The 21,529-nt window shown below is 41.5% G+C and overlaps 1 protein-coding gene across 1 annotated transcript; it reads right to left on the bottom strand.

Annotated features, from left to right (window-relative positions):
• Positions 1-3,188: 3,188 nt before the first annotated feature.
• LOC120050377 (retinol dehydrogenase 12-like) lies at positions 3,189-16,955 on the bottom strand. Its single transcript, XM_038996962.1, has 7 exons — positions 16,786-16,955; positions 16,285-16,400; positions 13,129-13,284; positions 9,799-9,903; positions 8,525-8,734; positions 8,065-8,257; positions 3,189-3,711 (listed from the first exon to the last, which is right to left on the bottom strand). The coding sequence occupies exons 1-7, from the start codon at positions 16,794-16,796 to the stop codon at positions 3,609-3,611; spliced, it is 894 nt and encodes a 297-aa protein (XP_038852890.1). The 5' UTR covers positions 16,797-16,955; the 3' UTR covers positions 3,189-3,608.
• Between the last annotated feature and the right edge of the window lie 4,574 nt (positions 16,956-21,529).

The raw sequence follows: 21,529 nt of genomic DNA, 5'->3' as shown, positions 1-21,529 counted from the left end.
ACTGTATGTCTAATATATCACTGTGTGTGTAATATATCACTGTATATCTAATATATCACTGTTTATTTCATGACAATAACTCCAAACATATATTTTTTTAATCATTGATTTCCCTGAGCCTCCTTTTGCCATTGAAATGCTCAGTCAGATTGTGTAGACGTGTTGATACAAATTTAAATATATTTACATTCACAGCCCTGATTGACAGATAGGATCATCTAGACTGGTTACCCCTTCAAAGTAGGAGAATACATATGCAAATAAAATATGACTGGTCATTGGTAGGAATAATCAGATCAGATTGTGATGTCATGCTATGGGCCAAAAACGTCATCCCACCTGAACAGGCTGAAATTCAAGGTGGTCCCCCCCCCAAAAAAAATCTCTTAACTAAAAGTGCATTATCATAATTTTCACAATTTCAGAGTGTTATTTCGACCTCTTAGTGTGAAGAAATATATACATTTTTGCCTGCATTGCCCAGTCAGCGCTCTTTCATTGCATTCAGTTTACCTTGATGTTTAGCCATACAGAAGGCTAACCTTAGAATTGTTCATATTATTTGAATGATTAAATATCAATACTGCATACATTGTTACTTGAATAAAAATGATTTATGGAAAACTAGTGCAATATAATATGGGATATTTACAGAGAAGACAGTGTCCAAAATACTTTTGCGAAACAAAAATACTATATCAGGCTGAATTAATTTCCCTCTTTTTCTTTCATGGTAAAACGTTGACAACCTTTCAAATATATATTAATTTTTTTTTGAAAATACATATGTATTATCCTGACATAATCAACTTTTGTTATGTTTTGATTATAGTTTAATCTGCCATTTTTCTTTCAACCTTTCTGAGTATCATAGTCAATGTTAGATAATCTTATAAGTAGTGTATAATGCTTCTTTCATCTCATGCTATTGTTGTTTATTCTGGTTGTGTTCAATAATCTTTGTAGTGTGCAGCAGGTGGAGTAGCAATGAAATATCAGTCAAAGATGACAAAACTAAAGATTGGAATGTTAAAAATGGAGCAGAGGTTTAGTGATCTGGAAAATATCTATGTTCATGTCTTTAATAAACAATTAAACAAACATATTGCAAATTGTCCAGATCTGATGTCTTTTATAATTTACTGTATACAACAAAATATACATTTCAGAAAAGGAAACACACACTTACAATCATGCTGGTAGATAGATATTTTAATGCTCTATCATAATAGAAAAATAGACCACATTTAACAAGGAAAGTACATGATGCTAAAGGCATCCCTTTGTAATTGTTTAGAAAAATTATAGTATCATTTTAGAAAACTGTAAGTTAGAATGTTTTTAAAAAAACGTAGAAAATATTATTTGAAAGCCACTGTACAGTGGAAATTCATTATGAAATGCTGAGTTGGTAAATATCCTTAAAGGGTAAATCTGTATTTGAAACAATAACAAAGCGACAATCCCGCCACTGATTTAGTAAAGAACTGAGGAATTGGGCTGGGTTAGTGTTACCAGTCTCAAATTCAGAGCTGTTCGCAAGGACTGATCACCCATGATATCAATATTAGTTTTAACCATGGTTTGAGGCTATACAGTGTTTGTTTACAATTACATTGTTTTACTCTATTGCTTGTAAACAATCTCATATGTTGGGTTTTGATGGGGTACGACAGTTGAACTGAGCTCATTAGGCACTCAAGTTATATTGGGTATACAGCACCATTCAAAAGTTTGGACACACCTACTCATTCCAGGGTTTTTCTTAATTGTTTTACTATTATCTACATTGTAGAATAATAGTGTAGACTTCAAACCTATGAAATGACACACATGGAATCATGTAGCAGCCAAAAAAGTGTTAAACAAATCAAAATCTATTTTTTATTTGATATTGTTCAAAGTAGCTACCCTTTGCTTTGATGACAGCTTTTCACACTCTTGGCATTCTCTCAACCAGCTTCATGGGGTAGTCACCTGGATTGCATTTCAATTAACAGGTGTGCCTTGTTAAAAGTTAATTTGTGGAATTTATTTTCTTCTTAATGCATTTGAACCAATCAGTTGTGTTGTGACAAGGTAGGGGTGGTATACAGAAGATAGCCCTATTTGGTAAAAGACCAAGTCCATATTACAGCAAGAACAGCTCAAATAAGCAAAGCGAAACGACAGTCCATCATTACTTTAAGACATGAAGGTCAGTCAATTCTGAACATTTCAAGAACTTTTAAAATTTCTTAATGTGCAGTCTCAAAAACCATAAAGTGCTATGATGAAACTGGCTCTCATGAGGACTGCCACAGGAAAGGAAAACCCAGAGTTACCTCTGCTACAGAGGATAATTTCATTAGAGTTACCAGCCTCAGTAACAGACACATCTCAAAATCAACTGTTCAGAGGAGACGGTGTGAATCAGGCGATGGTCAAATTGCTGCAAAGAAACCACTACTAAAGACACCAATACGAAGAAGAGACTTGCTTGGGCCAAGAAACACCAGCAATGGACATTAGACCAGTGGAAATCTGTCCTTTGGTCTGATGAGTCCAAATTTGAGATTTTTGGTTCCAACCGCCGGGTCTTGTGAGACGCAGAGTAGGTGAATAATCTCCGCATGTGTGGTTCACACCATGAAGTATGGAGGAGGTGGTGTGATGGTGCTTTGCGGGTGACACCGTCTGTGATTTATTTAGAATCGAAAGGCACACTTAACCAGCATGGCTACCACAGCATTCTGCAGCGATACACCATCCCATCTGGTTAGCACTTAGTGGGACTTTTGTTTTTCAACAGGACAAGGACCCAATACACCTCCAGGCTGTGTAAGGGCTATTTGACCAAGGAGAGTGATGGAGTGCTGCATGAGATGACCTGTTCTTCACAATCACCCAACCTCAACCCAATTGAGATGGTTTGGGATGTGTTGGACCGCAGAGTGAAGGAAAAGCAGCAAACAAGTGCTCAGCATCATTTTTATGTGGGAACTCCTTCAAGCTGGTTGAGAGACTGCCAAGAACGTGCAAAGCTGTCATCAAGGCAAAGGGTGGCTACTTTGAAGAACCTAAAATAACACTTTTTTTGGGTACTACATTATTCCATATGTGTCATTTCATAGTTTTGATGTCTTCACTATTATTCTACAAGGTAGAACATAGTAACATAAAGAGAAACCCTTGAATGAGTAGGTGTGTTCAAACTTTTGACTGGTACTGTATATCAATGCGTATATATATCATTAATTTAAAAGTCCCAAAATTGACGTGGGAGTTAAAGATTAGTGATTTAATGTTGGTGATTACTTACTTATCGACAATAAACAGCAGTCTAATAATGTGCAATATTATATGACTATATATGTACAGTAGGGTAAAAAACAATATCAACCATATATTCCATCTCAAATGCCAGTGGCAATGAACCATGTTAAATTGTATTTACATCTACAAGTACTGTCAACTACATTTCAATTAAAATACCACATCATAATATGTATCCATGGGACAAAGGACTTTAATTTAAAATGCTGTACATTTGCTGTATTCTTCAGTGCTCATAGCATTTCAGTGCTTATACACCTCAAATGTAAACCATACAACTATTTGGGAGTTATTCAATCCCATGACAGAGAAAGCATCCGGCAGCTTAGCTCCCACAGTTTCTGGGCCGTGTCATCATCTGAAGCAGAGCTTGAGCAGTTGGCTGGTGCACAGTCACTGTGGGCACACAGACAAGACGATCATGTATCTAACACAGTTTAATATAAAATACTACATACAAATGCAATAATATTAGAAGAAATGACATGTATTGATGAAGCTGGAAGAATCGCACTCATCGATGTATTCTTTAAAACTAAATATCCTGCATGTGCATATCGACTGAGTATTCCTAACATTAGGAATACCTTCCTATACTGAACAAAAATAGAAAAACACAACATGTAACAATTTCATTAATTTTACTGAGTTACAGTTCATTTGAGGAAATCAGTCAACTGAAATAAATAAATTAGGCCCTAATCTACGGATTTCACATGACTTTGAATACAGATATTCATCCGTTGGTCATAGACAACTTCAGAAAATAAAATAAAAATGGGCCTCAGGATCTCGTCACAATATTTTTGTGCAATCAAATTGCCATCGATAAAATATAATTATCTGATGTCACAGTCATCTCTGAAGGTTAGAGTGTTTAACTTCCATGCAGTGAGCCTTTAAAGATTCACTGGACATCTGAGAGGCAGTGCTGAAGTTCAGCAGCACTCCATTTTGGTTTTCACCTGGTTGAGTGTTTCAAATCTCTCATCCATGGATGTCACAGCAGAGTCGATCACAATCTTGAAGTAGTAGTAGACTTCAAGGTTTTTCAGTGCATCCGTCACTGGTTCATCAGGAACCTCATAGCTGAAATGCCTCTTGCTGTTTCTCGGTCTCTTCACTTTTAGAACAGCCTCCACAAATGCTTTTGGCTCTTGTCTGGGCCTCCGAGAATCCAGTTTCCCAGTATGTAGTAAGGGAGGCCTTTGCATTTGAGATTAAATTGGAGGATTGGAGGAGCTTGTTCACCTTGTTCGTCATTGTCAGTATCTCACACCATATGACACAGCAAATCAAGAAGCGGTAGGACCCAACTTCCTCTGCAAGTGCTTGTGCCTCCACTTTGGCCACAGGATCGTTGATCGTCTGTCTGGCTTCCAGTAACGCCTCCCAAACCTCAGAAGCCTGATTGCATGAACACTTTGGAGCCTACTCACCCATCTTGTCACTCCATGACTTCACGGTTATGTTACGGTGTTTCTTCAAAGTCCATCTTTGTGTGCCAGCTGAAAAGGCACCAAAGAACTTTTGCACATGCCCAAAAAACTCAATTGCATCTTTTGAAGAATTGGCAGCATCTGCAATGACAAGGTTTAGAGTATGTGCTCCACATGGGACGAACACAGCTCTGGGATTTTTTTAATCAGCAGTCTGGCTTGTACTCCTTGGTGCTTGCCCTTCATGTTGGCCACATTATCATAAGCTTGCCCTCTGCAATCTTCAAATGGAATCTTCAGCTCGTTCAGCTTATCTAAGATGACAGTGGACAGATTGAAGCCTGTTGTAACCTCAACATTCACAAAGCCGAGGAAGTGATCCTTGATCTCTGGCTTTCCCTTTAAAAGCCACGCTTCTCAGAATAATGGACATTTGCTCCTGGTGACTAATGTCAGGTGTACAGTCCATGATAATGGAGAAATACTTTGAGTCTCTTACTTGAGTCACTAATTGCTTCCAGAATCTTGTCACTCACAATCTGTATCAGCTCAATCTGTGTGCGCTTCCCAAGGTAATGAGCATGTGTCTCTCCATCTTTAATTTTGCTGAGATGATTTTCCATAACGGGGTCAAATTTTGCCAGTAATTCAACCTCTTTTAGGAAGTTTCCATTGTCTGGTTGGAAGAGTTTGTCTGATGACCCCCTGAATGCTAGGTTTCTTTCAGCCAGAGACTGGGTGATACTTAAACGTGTAAAACAAAAATCCCACTATCTTTCAGCCTCCAAAATTGTCATTTGATCTGGTCAAGAGTCTGTCCCCGACTCACCATGCCAATTGCACGCTCCCTCAAATCTTGACATATCTGTGGCATTGTGTTGAGTGACAAAACTGCACATTTTAGAGTGGCCTTTTATTTTCCCCAGCACAAGGTGCAGCTGTGTAATGATCATGCAGTTTAGTCAGCTTCCTGATATGCCACACCTGTCAGGTGGATGGATTATCTTGGCAAAAGAGAAATGCTCATTAACAGGGTTGTAAACAAATTTGTTCACAAAATTAGATAAATAAGGTTTTATGCGTATGGGAAATTTCTGGGTGTCTTTTATTTCAGCTCGTGAAACCAACACTACATGTTGCGTTTATATTTTTTATTCAGTGTAATATTACGTTCTCCCTCCTTTGCCCTCAGAACAACCTCAATTCGTCAGGGCATGGACTCTACAAGGTGTTGAAAGCACTCCACAGGGATGCTGGCCCATGTTGACTCCAATGCTTACCACAGTTGTGGTCAAGTTGGCTGGATGTCCTTTGGGTGGTGGACCAATTTTGATACACACAGGAAACTGTTGAGCGTGGAAAAACCCAGCAGCATTGCAGTTCTTGACACAAACCGCTGCGCCTGGAACCTACTACCATACCCTGTTCAAAAGGCACTTAAATATTTTGTCTTGCCTATTCACCCTCTGAATGGCACACATACAGAATCCATGTCTTAATTGTCTCAATGCTTAAAAAATGTAAAATCCTTCTTTAAACTGGTCTCCTCCGCTTCATCTACTCTGATTGAGGTGGATTTAACAAGCGACATCAATAACTGATCATAGCTTTCACCTAGATTCACCTGGTCAGTCGATGTCAAGGAAAGAGCAGGTGTTATTTTTATATATATATACACTGCTCAAAAAAATAAAGGGAACACTTAAAAAACACAATGTAACTCCAAGTCAATCACACTTCTGTGAAATCAAACTGTCCACTTAGGAAGCAACACTGATTGACAATAAATTTCACATGCTGTTGTGCAAATGGAATAGACAACAGGTGGAAATTATAGGCAATTAGCAAGACACCCCCAATAAAGGAGTGGTTCTGCAGGTGGTGACCACAGACCACTTCTCAGTTCCCATGCTTCCTGGCTGATGTTTTGGTCACTTTTGAATGCTGGCGGTGCTTTCACTCTAGTGGTAGCTTGAGACGGAGTCTACAACCCACACAAGTGGCTCAGGTAGTGCAGCTCATCCAGTATGGCACATCAATGCGAGCTGTGGCAAGAAGGTTTGCTGTGTCTGTCAGCGTAGTGTCCAGAGCATGGAGGCGCTACCAGGAGACAGGCCAGTACACCAGGAGACGTGGAGGAGGCCGTAGGAGGGCAACAACCCAGCAGCAGGACCGCTACCTCCGCCTTTGTGCAAGGAGGAGCAGGAGGAGCACTGCCAGAGCCCTGCAAAATGACCTCCAGCAGGCCACAAATGTGCATGTGTCTGCTCAAACGGTCAGAAACAGACTCCATGAGGGTGGTATGAGGGCCCAACGTCCACAGGTGGGGGTTGTGCTTACAGCCCAACATCGTGCAGGACGTTTGGCATTTGCCAGAGAACACCAAGATTGGCAAATTCGCCACTGGCGCCCTGTGCTCTTCACAGATGAAAGCAGGTTCACACTGAGCACGTGACAGACGTGACAGAGTCTGGAGACGCCGTGGAGAACGTTCTGCTGCCTGCAACATCCTCCAGCATGACCGGTTTGGCGGTGGGTCAGTCATGGTGTGGGGTGGCATTTCTTTGGGGGGCCGCACAGCTCCATGTGCTCGCCAGAGGTAGCCTGACTGCCATTAGGTACCGAGATGAGATCCTCAGACCCCTTGTGAGACCATATTTGGTGCGGTTGGCCCTGAGTTCCTCCTAATGCAAGACAATGCTAGACCTCATGTGGCTGGAGTGTGTCAGCAGTTCCTGCAAGAGGAAGGCATTGATGCTATGGACTGGCCCGCCCGTTCCCCAGACCTGAATCCAATTGAGCACATCTGGGACATCATGTCTCGCTCCATCCACCAACGCCACGTTGCACCACAGACTGTCCAGGAGTTGGCGGATGCTTTAGTCCAGGTCTGGGAGGAGATCCCTCAGGAGACCATCCGCCACCTCATCAGGAGCATGCCCAGGCGTTGTAGGGAGGTCATACAGGCACGTGGAGGCCACACACACTACTGAGCCTCATTTTGACTTGTTTTAAGGACATCTCATCAAAGTTGGATCAGCCTGTAGTGTGGTTTTCCACTTTAATTTTGAGTGTGAATCCAAATCCAGACCTCCATGGGTTGATAAATTTGATTTCCATTGATCATTTGTGTGTGATTTTGTTGTCAGCACATTCAACTATGTAAAGAAAAAAGTATTTAATAAGAATATTTCAGTCATTCAGATCTAGGATGTGTTATTTTAGTGTTCCCTTTATTTTTTCGAGCAGTATATATACACATACATACATACATACATACATACATACATACATACATACATACACACACCTGTAATATTCACCACTCTCGGTTTCCAGTTCAGGTGCCACAGCACAGTAGATAGTGGTCTGAGCTCCTTGCACGGATGTCTTGGTGAAGGGACTGATCATCTTCATGATAGCTGCCTGAGGTGCGCTCAGGTGCCGCCACAGGTCAGTCTGAACCACGCCAGGGTGGAGGGAGTATGCCGTCACACCAGTGCCTGATAGAGGACAATTCAATTCAATACTTTTGACAAAAGGGTTGCAGCTTCAAACACCCTTCAGAAATCCTGTGGTAGCACTTTATTTTACGGTAACAGATATGACCAGGCATTTGTTATGAACTTACATGTTAAAATGGTAATCATGCAGTAATAACATAATATTCATTATTGTTTGATTCTTTGGGACTGCATGATTATAACTATGACAAACACCCAGAGAAACAGCTACAGTTTAAGCCTCAGAAGTAGTGGACAAACCCAAACCTTGTAGCTTCTTGGCCAGGGAGCGGGTGAAGAGGATGTTAGCTAGCTTGCTCTGGCTGTACGCTTTCTTCTTGTCATAGCCCTTCTCACTGTTGATGTCGTCCAGGTTGATGATGCCCCAGGAATGAGCCGTGGAGGACACATTGATGATCCTGGCCGGGGTCGACTTTTTGATCAGGTCAACCAATAAGTGGGTCAACAGGAAGTGGCCTAAGTGACAAGATGGGGTACTTTGAAAGCATTTGATTGGTAGATTTGATGTTGATTAGTTGTATTGGATTCATGCATTTGAACTGTGGTTGTGCAAAAATCATGTTCTGGTGATGGTCATCTTCAATCCGGTGCATTAGTTAGTATCACTTGTGATCTGACCTTTCATTACATCTCCTCTATATAACTTTAAAATGTGTCGACTGAACTTATAAATCATAAGAAAGACAATAACTGAATTTATTATCGCACTTCCTTATGCTACAGGTGGGTTAGCTGACATCAAGAAAAAGATGTGTGCGCTTCCACGGGGCAGAAGTCAGCCTGTTGTAGTGGTTCTGGATGGCCAGGTTGCTAGCAAGAAATTGCCAAGTGGCTCGTTTCATCTTGTTCTTGACACCTAGTCTTGTTTTGAGGTGTTTTCACTGATTTCATATCAATGTTAATATGCCCCAAAAATACGCTACAGTAGCTAGCTAACCAACAACTGTACCAATGTATTTGAGAGACAACAAGTGCTCATTGTGCAAATGTATCTACGTTTTCAATAAACATTGGAGACGAAAAATAGCTTACATGTTGTAAACAATCTAAGCCAACCCAGTTCGTTGTTCCCCATTATTTGCGCCTGCGTCTGTTTTGCTACTAAAAAAAACAACCCGTCTACAGCTGCACGGCTTCCTGGACAGAGATATACATAAAGCGTAAAACTGTAGTAAAATATCAATAACAGGACATCAGTACGTACAAGTCACGACTTGTATGAAATGCTGTGTGGTATGGAACTTTGCTCATCTGCCTTTGGTGTGAACCACATCCATTCATCCGTGTGGTTAATCATTAGTAAATGATAAATTTATTTAGTGAGACGTCTGTCCCCAAGGAAGTAAGCAGCTACATTGGCACTTCCTTATGGGAATGGGTAACGTGACTAGTACAGCTGTTTCACAGTTAAACACTCATCTCATGTATCAATGATTTGTCATACGTTCGTGCCATTTTAGAATTATGTGCCCAAAGGGGAATTTTACTCTCGCTTCCTTGTGTTACATAGTGTCACTTACCCATGTGGTTGACGCCAATCTGCATTTCAAATCCATCAGCTGTTTTCCCATATGGACACACCATGACACCAGCATTGTTGATGAGGATGTTGAGTTTCGTCTCCTCTACAGAAAATAATATTCAAAATGTTAAACGTCTAACTGTTGGTCAGGAGTGCAAATGAATCAATCCATTGTATCAATTAAGTTGGGATACAATCAAGCCTGTATATGTTGAAAAGAGCATCTGAGGTTTGCATTAAGCAGGTGGCTATGGTAAAATAACAAGCAGTATAGGGTAAATCCATTTCAATTCAATCCCTTTTTAACAGCATTCCTTTTGGATTTAAACAAAACGTTCCATACATGTTTGTCCATGGAAGAAGTGGTCAGAAAGTGACTATTTGGACCAGAATTGCAAAAAGAGATAAAAGGTGCTCAAAGTTGATCCATTTTGCATTCCCCACCATACCAAGAGACATCCATTATCACTGGAAACGAGAAATGGCTGAGTTTGATATAATTTAAAAGCTTACAGTGTTGTCAAACTATTTTATATGTTGAAAATTTCATAAAAATTGATATCTAAAAACAACTAAACTCAGATATTTTTCATATTCGCATTTGAGGTTGTGTTGTGCTCCGCCATCGGTTGAGACCAAAAATGAAGAGAGGGTGGGTGTCATTTCAATCATATAAATATAATTCACAGAATGGACCTATACATTCAGACCACTGTAAATTAGCTGGTACACCATTGCAATGTACATTAAATTGACATTTTAACTTTTAACTTCTTTTACTACCACAAAGATGACCGCTGGTCCACCCACTGTCGAATGGCAACTTAAATGGTCATGTCTATTCTATTATCTAAATTTCTATGATTTCAATAGGTTTCTTATGGAGGATAGACAGTCTAATTTAAAACAGATATTCCCATTCAGGTCAACATTCTCTGATGTGTGGACCTCCAACCATCATTGTCAAATCACATTTTATTTGTCACATACATGTGTTTAGAAGATGTTATTGCGGGTGTAGCGAAATTATTGTGTTTCTAGCTCCAACAGTGAAGTAATATCTAACAAGTAATATCTAACAATACACACAATCCAAGTAAAGGAATGGAATTAAGAATATATAAATATTTAGATGTCAGAGCGCCATAGACTAAGATCCAGTAGAATAGGACAGAACACAGTATATATGAGATGAGTAATGCAAAATATGTAAACATTATTATTAAAGTGACTAGTGTTCCAATTATGAACAGTGGCCAGTGATTGCAAGTCTATGTATAGGGCAGCAACCTCTAATGTGCTAGTGATGGCTATTTAACAGTCTGATGGCCTTGAGATAGAGACTGAAAAACAGCTTCTCGGTCCCAGATTTGAATCACCTGTACTGACCGCGCCTTCTGGATGATAGCAGGGTGAACAGGCAGTGGCTCAGGTGGTTGTTGTCCTTGATGATCTTTTTGGCCTTCCTGTGACATCGGGTACTGTAGGTGTCCTGGAGGGCAGGTAGTTTGCCCCCGGTGATGCGTTTGTGCAGATCGCACCACCCTCTGGAGAGCCCTGCGGTTGTGGGCGGTGCAGTTGCCGTACCAGGCGGTGATACAGCCCGACAGGTGGCTTTCAATTGTGCATCTATAAAAGTTTGTGAGGGTGTTAGGTGCCAAGCCAAATTTCTTCAGCCTCCTAAGGTTGAAGAGGCGCTGTTGCACCTTCTTCGCCACACTGTCTGTGTGGGTGGACCATTTTAGAGGAACTTGAAGCTTTCCACCTTCTCCACTGCGGTCCCGTCGATGTTGATAGGGGGGTGCTCCCTCTGCTGTTTCCTGAAGTCCACGATCAGCTCCTTTGTTTTGTTGACATTGGGTGAGAGGTTATTTTCCTGGTACCACACTCCCTGGGCCCTCACCTCCTCCCTGTAGGCTGTCTCGTCATTGTTGGTAATCAGGCCTACTACTGTTGTGTCATCTGCAAACTTGATGATTGAGTTTGAGGCGTGCGTGGCCACGCAGTCAAGGGTGAACAGGGAGTACAGGAGGGGGGTGAGGAAGCATCCTTGTGGGGCCCCAGTGTTAAGGACCAGCGAAGTGGAGGTGTTGTTTCCTACCTTCACCACCTGTGGCGGCTCGACAGGAAGTCCAGGACCCAGTTGCACAGGGCGGGGTTCAGACCCAGGGCCTCGTGCTTAATTATGAGCTTAGAGGGTACTATGGTGTTGAATGCTGAGCTATAGTCAATGAACAGCATTCTTACATAGGTATTGTCCCTCTTGTCCAGATGGGATAGGGCAGTGTGCAGTGCGATGGCGATGCATCGTCTGTGGATCTGTTGGGGCAGTAAGCAAATTGATGTGGGTCTATAGTGACAGGTAAGGTGGAGGTGATATGATCCTTGACTAGTCTCTCAAACCACTTCATGATGACAGAAGTGAGTGCTACGGGGCGATAGTCATTTAGTTCAGTTACCTTTGCTTTCTTGGGTACAGGAACAATGGTGGACATCTTGAAGCATGTGGGGACAACAGACTGGGATAGGGAAAGATTGAATATGTCCGTAAACACTCCAGCCAGCTGGTCTGCGCATGCTCAGTTTTGCCCGAATGCTGCAATCTACCCACGGTTTCTGGTTAGGGTAGGTTTTAATAGTCACAGTGGGTACAACATCTCCTATACACTTCCTGATAAACTCTGTCACTGTATCAGTATATTCGTCTATGTTGTTCTCGGAGGCTACACGGAACACATCCCAGTCGCGTGATCAAAACAATCTTGAAGCATGGATTCTGATTGGTCAGACCAGTGTTGAATTGTGGTACCATTAGAAAGTTTAAAATGTACTAAAATGGGAATTACATTTTTCAGTCAAAACATGACAATGGCAGGCACAACACAAAAACCTTGATGTAAAATAGGGTCTAAGCTACAGCATATGCACTTTAACACGTTTTTAGATAAAGAATGACTTTTGATTTAAAACATTTTTCCCCCAGAAATTATTAAATATTTTGACAACCCTGTTTGTAAGCTTTAAATTATACCAATCTGAACTGTTTATATTTTCTAGTGATGAAAACATGGATGTCTCATGGTATGGTGGGGTATGCAAAATGTGTCAACTTTGAAAATCTTTCTCGTGAATGTTTTGTCATTCAGGTCCAAAACGTCACTTCTGAGCACTTCTACAATGGGCAAATATGTATGGAAGGTTTTTGTTCAAATCAAAAGGGGTGCTGTCAAAAAGTGATTGAATTCAAATGGATTTTCCCTATAGAGACACCATGTGGAGTAACTAAGCAACTGAAAAAAGTTTCAAGTCATGTCTTATTCTCCCTCACCCTTGTTAATGGTCTCTGCAAACTCCCGAATGGACTTGGTGTCTGACAAATCAAGCTTCTTGATGACAACATTTTGGCTGCCAGAGCCTTCTACGACTTCTTTCAGGGCCCCTTCAGCTTTCTCCATGTCTCTGCAGGCCATGATTATCCTGGCCCCTATGAAGAAATTGTGGGGGGAATATTATTAAATTATTCCAGCTCAATCAGAATTCAACTCAGGATGTCAATCATACAGGCTTTTCAGGAGGATATTGGACAGAACATTCATATCTACATTAAAAAATATATATATTAGAAAATGTAAGGATCTCACAAATATCTGGGTAAAAATAACCATTAGCAACCCCTGCTGGACAGTCACACACACCAACAAGCCTGTCTGGGCATAAGATGCTATCCAGTGGTGTATTGCTATTTTTTTTAGGTGATATAATTCATCATTTAAAAAGTAAACATGTCAAAGTTTGTACCGACAGATGTATCCGATTGAATAGCATATCATTTAGAATATGCATAAAATGCATCCTCTGCCAACACATATCTCAATCAGTTTTATATCTTCTTGAATGACTATTTTGCGAGTGAATTAGAGCAGATGGTGTTAGGCTAATAGTTTTTCTTGTATTTTGTTTCAATCAAAGCATAGTCCATTCGGAAAGTGTTCAGATCCCTTGACTTTTTCACATTAAACCCTTATTCTAAAATGGATTAAAATTGTATTTTCCCCTCATCAATCTAAAACACAATACCCCATAATGACAAAGCAAAAACATGTTTAGAAATTTTAGCAAATGTATATAACATTTTTTTAAATGAAATATCACATAAGTATTCAGACCCTTTACTCAGTACTTTGTTGAAGCACTTTTGGCAGAAATTACAGCTTTGAGTCTTCTTGGGTATGACGCTACAAGCTTGGCACACCTGTATTTGGGGAGTTTCTCCCATTCTTCTCTGCAGATCCTCAAGCTCTGTCAGGTTGGACGGGGAGTGTCGCCGCACAGCTATTTTCAGGTCTCTCCAGAGATGTTCGATCGGGTTCAAGTTCGGACTCTGGCTGGACCACTCAAGGACATTCAGCAACGTCTCCCGAAGCCACTCCTGCGTTGTCTTGGCTGTATGCTTAGGGTCGTTGTCCTGTTGGAAGGTGAGCCTTCGCCCCAGTCTGAGGTCCTGAGCGCTCTAGAGTATGTTTTCATCATGGAGCTCTGTACTTTGCTCCATTCATCTTTCCCTCGATCCTGACTAGTCTCCGCTGAAAAACATCCCCACAGCATGATGCTGCCACCACCATGCTTCACCGTAGAGATGGTGCTAGGTTTCCTCCATATGTGATGCTTGGCATTCAGGCCAAAAGAGTTCAATCTTGGTTTCATCTGACCAGAGAACAGAGGTTTCTCATGGTCTGAGAGTCCTTTAGGTGCCTTTTGGCAAACTCCAAGCGGGCTGTCATGTGCCTTTTACTGAGGAGTGGCTTCCGTCTGTCCACTGATTGGTGGAATGCTGCAGATATGGTTTTCCTTCTGGAAAGTTCTCCCATCTCCACAGAGGAACTCTGGAGCTCTGTCAGAGTGACCATCGGGTTCTTGGTCACCTCCCTGACCAAGGCCCTTCTCCCCCGATTGCTCAGTTTGGCCGGGTGGTCAGCTCTAGGAAGAGTCTTGGTGGTTCCAAACTTTATCCATTTAAGAATCATGGAGGCTACTGTGTTCATGGGGACCTTCAATGATGCAGACATTTGTTGTTACCCTTCTCCAGATCTGTGCCTTGACACAATCCTGTCTCGGAGCTCTACAGACAATTCCTTCGACCTCATGGCTTGGTTTTTTTCCCTGACATGCACGGTCAACTGTGAGACCTTATATAGACAGCTGTGTGCCTTTCCAAATCATGTCCAATCAATTGAATTTACCACAGGTGGACTCCAATCAAGGTGTAGAAACATCAAGGATTATCAATGGAAACAGTATCTGTTTTTTTTAATTTTTAATACATTTACAAAAATATTTTCACTTTGTCATTATGGGGTATTGTGTGTAGGTTGATGAGGAAAAAAAATAATTGAATACATTTTAGAATGTAAGGATCTCACAAATATCTGGGCAAAATAATAACCATTAGCAGCCCCTGCTGGACAGTCACACAAGGCTGTAATGTAACAAAATGTGGAAGGGGTCTGAATACTTTACAAATGCACTGAATATCCTGCCTAGTGGCTCTGAGCTGTCTGTTTAAACTACCAGCACACAGCTCAGACACCCATGCATACCCCACAAGAGGCACATGAGAAAACTATTCAGCTTCAGCTAACCATCCTAAATTCTCATTAGAAACGAGGAGGAGTTTTTGGTGTAACAGTAATGTTACAGGCCTACTATGCTATTAGGTTCTGTTATGTAAAATGCTAATGAATCATTGTGTGATCGTGCAAGACATTGATTCAGCTTTAATCTAATTTTACTAAAAGATCACCATTGTTAGAAGTGGTCATTTATTTGTAATAATAATGATCTTCTATTTGTAATAATAATAATAATTGATGAGTATGACTATTAGGCGTAGGCAACAGATCATTTGTCATTTTAAGCGATTGGAGCCCCCTTCCTGGTGCTGAAAGGAAGTGAACCTACATCATTGCACAGACACCAGAGAGAAGACAGGGAAGAAACCACCATCTACCTACTACACGTATTTATGTGGTTTGTCATCCTATAGTTTTTCATTAAATTTTGGTAATTAATATAATTTATTTACAATGAATTCATTTTCCAGAAATAGTTTTACCGGCTCCGCTCCTCCACGGTCCAGCAGCACGACACTCCTGCTGCCACGTTGGACAAAGGTTGATATACTACTACGTGTTGTCTTATGATTACACAGAAGCTTCAGCAAATTGATGAGAATCTGTAACACAACTGATTCTACAAACTATGATCATGTGTTTTACTGCTTGGCATCCCAACATACATGAGCAAATATGGGCTCCAAAGCGTTTTGACTAGGAAGCGAGGAGAGGATTTGAGGAATCAAGAAAAAAACTATTGAGAAATAGCCCAAGACACATTCAACAGGTTATGGTGAAACATCTTGCATAACTGTTACAACACATTCCTGTATGGAAACATCATCATGGAGTATGTATCACTGTAGGCCTACCTCTCTTTGCCAGGTCCAGCGCTGTCTCTTTGCCAATACCAGTGTTGGCTCCAGTTATGAGCACTGTTTTGCCATCAAGTCTGTCTGTGGATGACCATGTTCTCCGGAAGAGATTTCTAAGACATTGAGGGAAATCACGTTTTTTCCTCTGCAATGACTCAGTAGGCCATAGGTTATGGACCCCTGATAATAAAAAGGTGCGGAACAACTCTACCTACATGGATAACGAATTTAAATGGAAAGACAATTTTCCAACCACTGTTGAGCTAACATTAGAGAAATATAACGTTAGGTAATTATCCACACAAATGCCAACAAGCCAGGCTATGGCAGTTTTGATAACATAAGTAACGTTATACACAAATATTTTCCACAACATAAGCAGCTCAGTGATTATACTATACGTACTTCTTGATCGGGTACAATTCGTTGTGAAATAGATACAAGTTAGTAAATTTGCCTATGCCAGAACAACATTTAAATAATTGCCGCTATACTCACCCAAACGGCATTTCGAAACAGAGCTACAAATGATGGTGATGAATTAATTCCGAACTCTTAATCCTCAATTGATTCGCCTATATTGAAATCAATACACCCGCATTTGCATCCAATATTTCGTATCTGATTTACAGCCAAGCTTCGACAGCATGCCAAAAGTAAAATTCTACTCATTAGCAGATAACTTTGATGAATGCGGAAGCAGACGTTTCATTGGCTGTCATTGTGTCACATGGGTGATTTTAGCCAATACAATCGTTGCAGGGAAATACAATACTTGGATTTTGACGAGACATGAGGCAATTCTGGCCACAAGAAACAAGAAGAAGAATAATATAATACACTTTTTTATAGAAATAATATATTTTTTTAGATAAAGGTACATTTTCTACCAAACATTTGTTGTATTTATATTTATATTTAATATGGATCCTCATTAGCCAAGGCAGCAGCTGCTCTTTCTGGGGTCCAGCAAAGATTAAGGCAGATATCATTTTTAAAACATATACATTTCACAACACATTAAGTGTGTGCCCACATGCCACTACTCTACTACCACATATCTACAACAAAAAATATATGTGTGTGTGTGTGTGTGTGTGTGTGTGTGTGTGTGCGTGTGTGCGTGCGTGCGTGCGTGTGTCTGTGCGTGTGTCTCTTCACAGTCCACACTGTTCCATAAGGTGTATTTCATCAGTTTTTTAAATCTGATTCTACGGTTTGCATGAGTTACTTGATGCGGAATAGAGTTCCATGTAGTCATGGCTCTATGTAGTAATGTGCGCCTCCCATAATCTGTTCTGGACTTGGGGACTGTGAAGAAACCTCAGGTGGCATGTCTTGTGGGTTATGCATGGGTGTCTGAGCTGTGTGCTAGACAGCTCAGTGCATTCCATATGTCAGTACTTTTTAGAAATACAAGTAGTGATGCAGTCAATCTCTTCTCTACTTTGAGCCAGGAGAGATTGACATGCATATTATTAATGTTAGCTCTCTGTGTACATTTAAGGGCCAGCCGTGCTGCACTGTTCTGGGCCAATTGTGATTTTCTCTTTGTGGCATCTGACCACACGACTGGACAGTAGTCCAGGTGCAATAAAACTAGGGACTGTAGGACCTGCCATGTTGATAGCGTTGTTAAGAAGGCAAAGCTGCGCTTTATAATGGACAGACCTCTCCACATCTTAGATACGGTTGCATCAATATGTTTTGACCATGACAGTTTGCAATCCAGGGTTACTCCAAGCAGTTTAGTTTCCTAATCTTCCTTCATTAATTGTGCATGCTCCATTAATCAAAATTATGTTTTTATAGTAGTGTAGTAATTGGATGAATAAATAGGCCTATGCATGGGACAGTAGATGAAATACGTATGCTTCGTGTAGGGATGAGGGAAATAATGATGGATGTCATCAGCTTTAGAAGAATCAACAATGGTATTGTTTCATTGGCTCATAGCTAAGGGACTTAACTCCAAGTTAGAGATATATAACTTAAAGACAGTATATATGTCAAACCTGAAGTTAAGTCCCTTAACAAGTTGGCTCGATGATGCTACCTGTTTGGACTGTTAGCGTGCTAACAATGATGAAGTAATATATCCTTGTGATATATCAGTTATTTAAGCCAATATTTCCTAATGTCTGACTTTTAAAGAGAGTGGGATGAAAGTGCTCAGACATTTCTCATGAGATCACATCCTGTCTTTGGTGACGTAGGCCAACGCCTATCTGTAAAGTTACATGTAAATGTATGTAAATTAAATGCACGAGTAGCTTTAATTCATAGTCAAGCATAATTGGGTGAATTCAGGTTGAAGAATTTATTGAAGATATTGACTGATAAAACCTACTTAATCTTTGCACTACGTGGCCATTAATGCCCACTAGATGGAGTACTTCAATCAATAAAACCTAATTTTGCCTTTCAAATCAAATCAAATCAAATTTGTTTTTGGTCGCATACACATATTTAGCAGATGTTATTGCGGGTGTAGCGAAATGCTTGTGTTCCTAGCTCCAACAGTGCAGTAATATCTAACAATTCACAACTAAACACACAAATCTAAAAGTAAAATCATGGGCTTAAGAAATATATAAATATTAGGACGGGCAATGTCGGAGTGGCATTGACTAAAATACAGTAGAATAGAATACAGTATATACATATGAAATGAGTAAAGCAGTATGTAAACATTATTAAAATGACTAGTGTTCCAATATCAACTAAGGCATTATTATTCCCGAGAGTCTTTCACTTGTTATTACTTTATTAGCTGGAAAAATTGCTAAACACCACCTTAATTCATGTGCAAGTTGTTGATGAAGAGAAAAATAGTTGATGCAATTCTGATGAAAAGGTGGTCTGGTAGGAAATTGAAAACATTTCAACATATGAAATGGGGTAAAGCACTGCGATGAAAACATGGGGCTTCATTTGAACTTCATGCTGACTTAGTTAGAGGACAATAGCAATGGATTATGGACAGGACGGTCACACTAGCTGTGCCAATCATTGCTTTAAGCCTATGGCCATGCTTTCTTGGCATCATATGCCTTTTGTCCTACAGTATGTGTGGTTCATTGACTAAACAGAGGTTTGGATTCTCTCCAGTGTATGCAGCCAGTATGCATAGCATGGGCATGGGCGTGATGGTGGGTTTTGGAAAGGTGCAGAGACCACTGCTGTGGATACCCCAATCTCTGACACACAGTTTGTGGAAATGTATCCTCTGAGGTTTGTCCATTTTGGGCTCCAATCGCTGTATAAGATGTGTAAGCAATTTTCTGCATCTAAAGCAGCTTGATTGGGAGCCATGTTTTCAGTCACTGTTGCTACTGTTAATGTTTTTCAAGGGCATTTGAATAATCCGACTGTATGTGTGAGAGTTTTAACGTGTTTCATAAGTCACCTTTTCTACCCGACTTAAGGTTCGAGTTTCATTCATAGTAGTCAGGATATAACATAGTCTTTGCAGTTGTTGAAGTTTGGTAAAGTGTTACCTTACATTGTCACGTTCCTGACCTATTGTTCCTTTTTCTTTTATTTATTTAGTTGGTCAGGGCGTGAGTTGGGGTGGGTTGTCTTTGTGTGTTTTTTGTATTGTCTAGGGCACAGGTGTCAAACTCATTCCACGGAGGGCCGAGTGTCTGCGGGTTTTCGCTCCTCCCTTGTACTTGATTGATGAATTAACATCACTAATTAGTTAGGAACTCCCCACACCTGGTTGTCTAGGGCTTTATTGAAAGGAAAAACCAAAAACCTGCAGACACTCGGCCCTCCGTGGAATGAGTTTGACACCCCTGGTCTAGGGTGTTGTATGGTTTAGGGGGTTAAGTAGAGTAGATGGTTTAGTGTTCAGTGTAGGTGTCTAGGAAAGTCTATGGTTGCCTGAATTGGTTCTCAATTAGAGACAGCTGGTTATTGTTGTCTCTGATTGGGAGCCATATTTAAGGCAGCCATAGGCTTTAGCTGTTGTGGGTAATTGTCTATGTCAGTGTGTAGTGGTCAGTGTAAGCACCATTTCTGTTTATATAGCTTCACGGTCGTCAGTTTGTTGTTTTGTTTCGTTCGTTGCTCTTCTCAAATAAAAGAAGAATGTATTTCTCACACGCTGCGTTTTGGTCCTCTCTACAAAGTCAAGACGATCGTGACAGAATTACCCACCAAACCAGGACCAAGCAGCGTGAAAGGATGGAACAGCGCTTAGTGGAGGAATGGACCCGGGAAAAGGATGAGTGGAGAACAACCTGGGAAGAGATAGACAGGTGGGCGTGCGATCCAGAGAAAGTGCCGGAGCCTGCCTGGGATTCGCTGGAGCAGTGCGAGGAGGGTTACAGGATTATGGAGCTGGAGAAAGGAGCACGAAGGCGCGGTAGGAAGCCCTCGAGGAAACGGCAAAAATTTCTTGGGGAGGGGCTCATGGGGAGTGTGGCGAGTCCAGATAGGAGATCTGCGTCAACTTCCCGTGCTACCCGTGAGGACCCTAAGAAGGAACCTGAGCCAGTCGGGCTGATATTGGAGGTGAGCAATGGGAATGATACAGAGACTGTTAAGGATTTATTGGGGAGGTTGGAGGAGAGTGAAATGAGGGAGCTGCTGTGTTGGTGCGTGAGGCACAAAATCCACCCGACAGAGCGTGTGCGGGAAGTGATGTTACCTGAGTCAGCTCTCCATGCTCGTCCTGAGGTGCGTGCTAACCGTCTGGGAATGACAGTCCCACGAACCAGGCCTCCTGTACGCCTCCCTAGTCCTGCACCTCCTGTAGCAGTTCCACGTGCTAACTCTCCTGTGGCAGCCCCTCGTACCAGTCCTCCAGTTCCGGCACCACGCACCAAGCCTTTTGTGCGTCTCCAGAGTCCAGTACATCTTGTTTCTCCTCCCCGCACTAGCCCTGAGATGCGTGTCCCCAGCCCGGTACCACCAGTTCCGGCACCACGCACTAGGCCTAATGTGCGTCTCCAGGGTCCAGTATGCCCTGTTCCTCCTCCCCGCACTAGCCCTGAGATGCGTGTCCCCAGCCCGGTACCACCAGTTCCGGCACCACGCACTAGGCCTAATGTGCGTCTCCAGGGTCCAGTATGCCCTGTTCCTCCTCCCCGCACTAGCCCTGAGATGCGTGTCCCCAGCCCGGTACCACCAGTTCCGGCACCACGCACTAGGCCAAATGTGCGTCTCCAGGGTCCAGTATGCACTGTTCCTTCTCCCCGTACTCGCCCTGATGTGCGTGCCCTCAGCCCGGTAC

The sequence above is a fragment of the Salvelinus namaycush genome, chromosome 7 (genome assembly GCF_016432855.1).
Source record: "Salvelinus namaycush isolate Seneca chromosome 7, SaNama_1.0, whole genome shotgun sequence".
NCBI classification, from domain to species: Eukaryota; Metazoa; Chordata; class Actinopteri; order Salmoniformes; family Salmonidae; genus Salvelinus; species Salvelinus namaycush.
Note: the sequence above shows the minus strand (reverse complement) of the source record. Positions and strands in the feature narration are given on the sequence as shown.